The 9631-nt window shown below is 56.4% G+C and overlaps 1 protein-coding gene across 1 annotated transcript; it reads right to left on the bottom strand.

The window, feature by feature from the left end:
* Positions 1–533: 533 nt before the first annotated feature.
* MAPK13 (mitogen-activated protein kinase 13) lies at positions 534–8961 on the bottom strand. Its single transcript, XM_043907292.1, has 12 exons — positions 8739–8961; positions 7767–7896; positions 6182–6240; positions 3527–3635; positions 3305–3334; positions 2858–2905; positions 2616–2730; positions 2402–2473; positions 1734–1813; positions 1411–1489; positions 1144–1320; positions 534–880 (listed from the first exon to the last, which is right to left on the bottom strand). Exons 1-12 carry the CDS (start codon positions 8855–8857, stop codon positions 798–800), a joined length of 1101 nt encoding a protein of 366 aa, XP_043763227.1. The 5' UTR covers positions 8858–8961; the 3' UTR covers positions 534–797.
* Positions 8962–9631: the final 670 nt, after the last annotated feature.

Genomic DNA, 9631 nt, shown 5'->3' with positions numbered 1-9631 from the left:
CTCATGGCCATCTGTCGTGGATTGAATAAAGTGCCCCCCAGATTCATGTCCCCCATCCAGAACCTCAGAATGTGACTTTATTGAAAATAAGGTACTTGCAGACGTAATTACTAAGGATTAAGATGAGATCATACTAGATTAGGGTGGGTCCTAAGTTCAGTGACTGATGTTCTTATAAGATCAGTCACAGACAGACACACATGGAGAAGGCCATGGGAAGACAAGGGCAGAGGTAGGGGTGATGTAGCGACATACAAGTCAAAGAACACCAAAGATGCCAGGAGTCACCAGAAAAAAGAGGCCAGAAGATTCTTCCCTAGAATCTTCAGAGGGAACATAGCCCTGCCAACACCTTGATTTCAGACTTCCAGCCTCCAGAACTGTAAGAATAAATTTCTATTATTTTAAAGCCACCCAGTTTGCGGTAATTTGTTATAGCAGCCCTAGCAAGTTAATACGTCATCACTACCACTGACCGCCGCCCCAGTTCAGCCCCACTCCAACCATGAAAGAAAGGACCCCACACACACAAGCAATTCTCCACGTTATGTGCTTTAATGTGGCCAGTTATGATCAGAGCTATTTTCTCCCAACCAACACCCTCTGAATTCTGCATCTACTAAGCCTGTTTCCTACACAAGGACAGGGGGCCTTCCATCCTCTGCTTGGAAGGCTGTAATCCAAGACGGGTTGAGACTTTAGTAGTGATAAATAAATATTGGTCCCAGGGGCAGTGCCTGGCAGATGGTGGACCACGAGGCCATTCCTGGGCTCAGCTGAGGGTTCGGCTAGAACGGTCACTGCAGCTTCATGCCACTCCGGCGCCGAGAGTCCTTCCGGGCAATGGGGCTGAAGTTCACAATCTCCTTGTAGATGTGCTCTGAGGAAGGCAGGGGGGTTCAGGGGTGGTGGGTGCTGAGGGCAAGCGCCTGCCTCCCTCCCCCAACAGACATGGTGCAGAGCGGGAAATCCACTCAGTGCAGGAAGAAGCACATGCAGGAGACAGTGTTTGCTCAGAGAGAAAGAGGCCACAGTCTCCAGGAGAAACGCCAGGGCCACTAAGGCCAGGCGGGGAAACGAGGCCAGCAGAGGAGACAGAGGCTGCAGGCTGCGGGGGGAGGCGCTGAGGCGCCCGGCCCTTACGCTTCCATTCGTCCACTGTGAGTTTCTCGCGTTCTAAGGGATCATCAAGCGGCTGCTGGGCCTCTGTCTCCTCCTCGGGGTCCCGGAAGGGCTCAAAGAAGGGGTGGGCCAGGGCCTGAGAGGCCGTCAGGCGCTTGTCCACATCCAGCTCCAGCATCTTCTCCAGCAGGTCTGTGGCTGCCATCACAGAGCGTGAGCCTCACGCCCCAGGCCCGGGAGAACCCAGCCCGCCCGCGGGGACACAGACTGAAGGCCCCCGAGACTCACCCTGGGGGCTGGCACGTGGGAAGAGCTGAGAGAAATCCTTTTTGGGGCTTTGTGGCAGGGACTGGATGTAGGATTTGGCCTGGAAGACAGAACAGCACTGAGTAATCCCAAGTTGTCAGCTCCTTGGGACTTAGGCCATAGGATCTAGAGCAGGGACCCCAGAAAAGCCGCTGAGCAGGGCTGAGGGCTCAGCTCCGAATCCAAAGTGAGATAAAGGCAAGAGCCCTTGCCAGGGCAGAGGGGCGGTGCGGGTGAGCCCACCTCCCTGACCCTGGCCCACCAAGGGCACAGCCCCAGCCAGCCTGGGCCCATCTGCCCCTCACCGCCTTGTCATTCAGCTTCTGCACAAACTCTGCGCCCGGCACCCCGGTCACTTTCAGGATCTGGGTCAGCTGGTCCAGGTCTTGGCAGCAGGTTAAGGCTCAGTCTCACTCGCTGGGTCGGGGGGAGCGGGTCTGGAGCTGCCCTTCCCACTGCCCCTCCATCAGGCCCGCCCAGCAGGGTGGACCATCCAGGCTCCAGACACCCACCTCCTCCTGCTTTCAGGAGGGGAGGTTCATCCTTCAGGACGCAGGTGAGACTTCCCACCTGCCAGGCTGGGTTAAGGGTCCCTCCCCACAAATGCTCCTGCAGGTGCCACCTTCCCAGCCTCATCCCACTCCGTCACCTCCGTGCATTTCTTTGTCTACTCCCCCCACACCCTTGCATTCTGAGCTTGGCAGGGAGACCCCGTATCATCTCCCCAGTCCCTGTAAGGCACACGGAGGTGCTCAACTGGTGGGTGTGGTGCCAAAACATCAAGTATTTTCTGCAGGTTGGTAGAATCACAGGTGACTGGTTTTCATAATTTTGCTTCTCTGCACTTTAAAATTACTCCACTGGGGAGCATTTGTCACTGTCACATTAAGAAAAAGAGAGAGATTTAAGTAATAAAGTGTCTGTTGAAGGAATGAATCCCTGGATGAAGACTGGCTTTTTCAGCAAAGGATACAATCTTTCCCCTTGAACAGCGTCTTCCCTGTCAGCATCTCTGCCATGATACAGCCCACAGACCAGATGTCCACTGCAGAAGGAGGGGGAGGAGGTGTCACCTGGACCAGCTGGTCAGGACCTGGCAGTCGGTCAACCCAGAGTCTCCAAGACAGGCTTGAGGACGCCATCAGAGAAGACCCCCAGCCCCCTCCCCGGGGCAGCTGACCACTGACCGGTCTGGTTGTAACGCATCCAGCTGAGAATCACCTCAGGGGCCCGGTACCAGCGGGTCACCACGTAACCCGTCATCTCCACATCCGTATGCCGTGCCAACCCAAAATCCAAGATCTACAACTCGGGGCACAAAGGGAAAAGAGCTCTCTGAGGAGAGGGGGTCGCTGGAGCAGCTTCTGGGGGCTCCGGCGGGAGAGGGGCCCACCTTGAGCCCAGGCCAACCCTGCCTGGGCCCACTCACCTTCAGCTCACAGTCCTCGTTCACAGCGAGGTTGCCCGGCTTCAGGTCCTAGAGGAGAGGAGAGATGGCGTGCTGGACAGAGGCAGAGACGGTGTCCCCACTCGGCCGCCACCCAGCACGCGGCCCCGGCCAGGCTCCTGCCACTTTCTGCGGGTGCCGGTCTCCCGTGCAGAGTGAAGGTTGGACCAGGTGTCCTCTAGGGTCCATCCGGCTCTAAAATGCTCCGACTCTTGGAGCCTGAAACACCCATCTCAGCTTCACTGGTGACATTTTCCCACAAAGTTCCCCGAAACAGCAATTGTGAGCAGGCCTTCCTGGGCCAAGGCTGGGTCTGAAAAATCCCTATCCCTGGCTCCCCTTGTGCCATCTACCCTCCCCTCCCCCCAACTTCAAGAAGACCCCAGGAGTGGGTGGGACCTTTGAGGATATAGCAGAGAAAGTACTCACCCTGTGGACGACCCCAGCTGAGTGGATGTACTGTGTTGGAGGGAGAGAGGGAGAAGCGTGAGTCCAGAGTCCGGCTTTCACACTAGGCGTTCAGGCTGGCTCAGAGACAGCCTCTGCCCTGTCGTGGTGTATTCTCCCGAACCTTTGAGGCCTGGCCTCCCCCAGACCCCAGGTCTCAACACCCAGCCCCCATCCACTGCCCTCTGGCAGGCTCCAACCCACCTTAAGACCCTTGAGCATCTGATACACCAGGTACTGGATCTTGTCCTCACTGAACTCCATCCCCATGATCTTCTGCAGGTCCGTCTGCATGAAGGGCATCACCAGGTAGCTGCAAGGCATGAAGGCTTCCTGAACAGTCCCCAGGCCCACCCAGCCCCAGGCCCCAGCTCAGAGGAGGGGCACGGGGCTGGGGCAGAACACAGGCCTTAGAGATGACCTTCGTGTGCGAGAAGAACCACTCCCACAACAGCCAGCCAAATCCCCAGGCACTGGGCCTCCCAGCTCCTGGCTCCCAGCCTGGCCCTGGCGGCCGCCCTGTTGGCAGAGCTCAGGGTATTTCAGCTGGAGCTGTGCTCAGGAAGACCAAATGCAGCAGTGTTCCCGCTCTTCAAAGGTATCCTCTCCTCGCCCTCCTCCACGCCCCACAGAAAGCCACTGCTGTGAGTTAGAAACACTTGCCAGTATTTCCTTCTGCTTCTGTACAAATATTTTCTTCCCACCTCAGAGGGTCATGAGCGGCCATGAAAATCCTCAAACATCCAAAATGTCTCCCTTCCAAGAAGGAAACAATAAAACAGTTTCCAGGAGGGTGAAGAAGGAAGAAAGAGATAGCTGAACCATCACCCTCTCTTAATGGGATTGCAAAACAGGTCAAAGTCAGCAAAATGTAACTGCTACTCAAGGCAGTAACAGCAAAGTCCAGAACAGAAAAGGATAAAGATCTAGAAAGGAGTTAAACAAATAAAAGAATGTGGAGGCCACCTCCATGAGCCTGTGACTCCCGGTCTTCTTCCACCTGACTGTACCCCCTCCCATGCACTGGGAACCCCTGCTCTATGCACAGGCTCCTCCCCACCTTCATGTTTCACCGCTACGGGGAAACTGATTCTGTTCAGCTGACAAACTCACTGACGTCTTACAGTGCTACAACCACCCTCCCTTAACCGTATTTCTTCGAGTACCCCTACTCCTTCTCTCTCTTTTCCCTCCTGATCAAACTTCTAGAGAGTGGTCCTCACCTGTCGACCCCACTGCCTTAAAGCGCAGTTCCCTGACAACGGGGTGTCCGCTCCTGCCCCACCAGCCCAGCACACATACCCACGACTCCCTTTCTTTCTGTTGGAACTTGTGTAAAGCTTGACACTCCCTCAAGGTTCTCTGCAAATTCCAGCTCTGGTCAGGCGGGCTCAGCTCTCCGCCTGAGGATCCTGTTGTACCTTCTCTTTCATGTCGATATCTTAACCCACAGCATCGCATCATGCCCTGCGCTAGCCTGTCCCTGGGCTTCGGCTCTCATCCACCAGTGGTTATTCTGGCCCAAGTCCACATCCCTGGCCCAGACCTTCCTAAACTCTGGGTTTGTTTGCTGGATAAACACTTGAATGTTCATAGGCTTTTCAAAAATGAAGTGTCCAAAGTGGAGTTCATTATCTTTCTCCTAAGATCTGTTTTTCCTTCACCTTGTATTCCCAGTAGGAACCTGGCATCCCCTGACCTCTCCTCGCCACTGCATCCCAAGGGATACAACACTCTTGACAGTGCTGCCTCTCGATGGGTCTCAAGTCAGCTCTTGGGACCCCATCACCTTGACTGCATTTAGAACAAGGTCTGGTTTTCCCTAAAACTGTCCCTGTTCCTTTCTTGCTGCTGCCAGAGTGCATCCCCAAATCCGCTCTGACCACCTCACCTTGCTGCTCAAAACCTCTATAGCCTTGAGGGTGCCTGTGGAGTCAAGTCTGGACTCAGCCTAACTAAATCAGCCACTGCTTCACTGCACTTCTCAGGATGGCCCAGCCTCTTTCACACATGCATCATGGCCTTGGTCCATGCAGTTCCTTCTCCTTGGGATGCCTTCAGCCCTTCTACCTCAGGCAAACATTGACTCATCCTTCAGGGCTGAGTTCAGAGTTACCTCCTCTATGAAGCCCGCTGAGGCAGCTGGCAGTTCCCGGCTCTCCCCAGACTCAGAGCACTGACCACCACTGTCAGTATCCACCACTGTCTGTCTGGAGGAGCTGGTCCACTTTAAATTCCCAATGCCAAGCCCAGCAGCTGGCATTGTAGGGAAAAAAATCTATTCAAACTCACTGCGTTAAACTGAAAACAAAAGCATCCTAATAAAGAGAACTGCGGCTACAGTTGAAATAGGACTGGAAAAAAAAAAAATCAACCCACTCCAAGTTTCCTAAATTTTAGCAGGTACTGCGCTAGCAAGGCCGTGCATTTAGCAACTAAATTTTCATGTTCTGTGTAATTCTGAGAAACATCCCATTGGCCAGGGCGGCCAAGGCTTTGTGATCCTTGCTTCATTCTAGGAAGAGTCCTGAGGTCCAGACCCACACCTGCACCAGGACACGGCGAGGGAGGCTGGCACCGATGTCTCTGGTGTTAAAGGTGGGTAAGGCAAAGCAGATGAGCAGACAGCTCTGTGTCAGCTGGGCTCCGTAAAAAGCCCTTCCCACCTTTTCAGGCCAGCCGTTCTCTCCACCGTTGGCTGGATCTCTCCCCAGCCCAAAGGCACACAGCCTCCTGGGACAGGAAGCCCCCCCACTCTCCAGAAGAGAGAACCTGGACCCTCTTCTTACTTGCCCCCCCCCCCCCCCAGTGGCAAGTAAGGCCTGCAAACGTCCTGGAACCAGGCACAGCCTGACTCACAAGTCATGGAAGTTGCGCAGGGAGGAGGCTGGGGTGAAGACGTCCAGGAGCCCGATGACCTAAAGAGAAGATGGCCAGTGAGAGCTGGGCATCCGCCGCGCCCCTCTGCACCTGTCCTCTGTGGCCCCAGGCCTGCACAGGACCACCTGCCCTTTCCTAGAACAGCACCTCCAGAAGGAGGCAGGTTCCCAGCCTTCTGGGAAGAAGCAGTAAAAGGGGCAGGGGTGGGGGACGGATTCCCCCACCTGGGCAGGAATTTGCAGTGCACTGCGATGGGAAGTCAGGCTGGGATAAGGGATGGTGGACATGTCCTTGCCCACTGACCCCAAGTCTGGTGCTCAGGAGGCACAAACGCAGTCTCCGCTCAGACAGGGAACCTCGAGTGGGGAAGGGAATTGAGGCGGGGACAGAGAAGGAATCTTCCAGCCAGCAGGCTCCCTGTCCTTGACCTTGGGTCTCACCACATCCAACCCTGCCTGCCAAAGGGCTGATTCAGAGCTGGGGTGAGACTTCCCAGCTGGAGGCCATGGGGAGGAGCTGAATGAGGAGGAATGGGACTTAAAATACACACAGTGTTTTGAACTCATTGTTTTAAATGCTTGGGTTTCCCCTGGTGGCTTAGCGGTAAAGAATCCACCTGCAATGCAGGAGCCACAGGAGATGTGGGTTTGATCCCTGGGTTGGGTGGATCCCCTGGAGGAGGAAATGGCAACCCACTCCAGTATTCTTGCCTGGAGAATCTCATGGGCAGAGGAGTCTGGCGGGCTACAGTCCATGGGGTCACAGAGTCGGACACAATTGAAGCGACTTAGCACGTTTTTTAAAACACTTGTCTGCCAATACAAGTCCCCTGCAGCAAAGCCTGGGGGCCAGGCTCAGCACTGGGTCACTAGTTTCCTGGCTGTTTCAATCAGATGGGACAGTCTTGAGGTCACGCTCTGGGGCCTGGAGCCAGGCTGTCTAGGGTCAGATCCCAGCTCTGCCACTGACTAACCATATAATCTGTCTGTCTACGGCCATACCACCCTGAACGTGCCTGATCTCGTCTGATAACCTGCGAGTCTTTCTGTGCCTCAGTTTCCCTGTCTGTATAAGGTGGTAATGGTACTTATATGACACTGTGAGGATTAAACATTCTAGTTTCTGCAAAGTTCTTAGAACTGTGCCTGGCACATAAGTGCTCACAGGTTTCTATTATCCTTGTTGTAATTATGTGGAAACAGCATTAACCAGGATCCTGGGCACCAGGTCTTAGATCTAGAACAACTACGGAGTTCCTCGGTGCCCATTTCCTCATAACAGTGAGACACCAAGGTCATTCTGCGCCACTGCCAAAAATTCCTTTGCACCTTACCTGGGAAGTAGGCGGGGTGGGTCCTGGCACATAGTTTTAATAATCAGGTGAGGAACAAGGATCAGAGGAGCAGGGAGGAGGTTCCTTTTCTGCTGGCACTGTTGGGTCATCATCTTGGGGTATCTTCCGTGTGTGCGCATGCACACACACACGGAGGGGCCTGGTCAGGACCCTCTCTGGGGCTGCCCTCCCGCCCCTGCCTCCCCGAAGCAGCCCCCAGGCCCAACCTACATTCTCATGTTGCATGTGTTTCAGCAGCAGCAGCTCCCGATAAGCCCGCTTGGCAAAGATCTCGGACTGGAAGGGCCGGCTCAGCTTCTTGATGGCCACCTTCTCCCCTGACCGCTTGTCGATGGCTGAGCTGTAGGGTCAAAGGCAGGTCAGCAGGGAGCACGCCACCCCCCTCCCCAGCCCGGAGGCAGGCAGGGCTCCAGACCCTGGGTGGCATCTCCTAGGCCATCTGGGGCGCCACGGCCATCCTCTCCCCAATCCCTCTGGGCCAGCAGTCTCAGCTGGGAGGAGCTGATGCCCACCACCAGGACTGTGAGTGAGCCACTGGAAGCACAGTGGGACTGGGAGAGCGAGGAGGGAGCAGGCAGGGTCCGAGAGAGGTGCCATGCACCGGGTCAAACAAGTTAATGCCAACAGGATCCCGAACAACTTGGCAAGTCGCTTCTTGTTTGCGTCTCCGTGTACCCATGTGTATTAAATAACAATCAATCGGGAGTCGGCCAGATGAGCTCTGGGGTCCCTTGTAAACCCTGGAGAAACCGATTCAGTCCTAATTCAACCCACAGAGGCCCCCACCAAGCAGGTGCGAAAAGCGAGCTGGCGCCGGGGGCGGCCCCATGGCCAGCCTCCACAGCCCGAGGCTCCTACTCCACTTCGAGGTTCAGCCTGCTGCCTCCTCCAGTCCCAGGGCTCAGCCTGGGAAAAGCACCAGCGGAAGTTTTCCCAACCCGCCGGACTCTGGGCCTTGGGGTCCTTGATCAAAGGTGGTGGGTGTACAACTTCTCACGCCCAGCAGGTGAGGGGACACGGGAGGCGGATCCGGGGAGACGGGGGGCATTGGCCGGGATCTGGCTCTTGCGGAGGCCCCGCCCGTGTCCCGGTGCCTGGGCGCCCACCAGCGGCCTGGCCCGATGCCCCAGGCGCCCCCGACGCCCCAGTGGTCGCGCAGGCGCAGGGTGGGGAGGGTCTCACCATACGGAGCCATAGGCCCCGCTGCCTATGTGCGTCAGGGACACGTAGGTCTTGGGCAGCTCCCAGGCGGTCTTGTTGACGTCCTGCTTGTAGAAACCCTTTTTCCGGGTGAAGCTCATCCCGGGCACTCGGCGTCGGCGGCCCCAGCGCGGTGGCTGCGCTCGCGGCCCGCCGGGCTCCCAGCCCCTGGCGCCGGCCCGCCGTGCCCGCCCAGGTCTCCCGCTCCTCCCCCTGCGCGAGGGCGGGTCCCCGTCCAGGCCACGCGTCCCACCTGCCGGCGCGCCCAGGTGCGCTGCGCCGCCACGCCCGGGCCTGCCGGGCCGCGGCTGCCGGGAGCCCCGGGTTTCCGCCGGGGTCGAAGTTCGAAACCCCGGCTACAGACCCGCGCGAAGCGGCAGGGGCGCCGCGGTGCAGGGGGTGGGGTGGGGGGCACTTCCCGGCCCCCACGGAGGGCAGAAGGCAGGAAGACAGCCTCCCAGCTGCTGCCAGCAGAGGATTCTGTAGGAAGATCTCGGAGATTTTTAAGACAATTTTGGGGTAAAAAAAACCCCACAAAAGCCCGTAACTTGTTGAGTATGGGAAGTTTCAAACATACAGAAGTAGCCAGTGCTTCTCACATTTGAATGTGCACACGAATCCCTGGGGTGTCTCATTGAATACAGATTCGCGTTCAGGAGATCCGGGGTGGAGCCAAGATTCTGCATTTCTCACCAGCTCCTAGGCTCAGGGATCTCTGAATCACACGTTGATAAGCAGATTCTAATGACCCGGCATAGCCCCAGTTGCAAACCCCACAGCTTCAAGTAAATCAACTCTTTTAGTCAATTTTGTTTCCTCTACATACTTCCTCCCCCATTGTTTTGAAGCAAAACCAGGCATCCTATCATTTCATC

This window comes from Cervus elaphus, chromosome 7 (genome assembly GCF_910594005.1).
Source record: "Cervus elaphus chromosome 7, mCerEla1.1, whole genome shotgun sequence".
NCBI classification, from domain to species: domain Eukaryota; kingdom Metazoa; phylum Chordata; class Mammalia; order Artiodactyla; family Cervidae; genus Cervus; species Cervus elaphus.
Note: the sequence above shows the minus strand (reverse complement) of the source record. Positions and strands in the feature narration are given on the sequence as shown.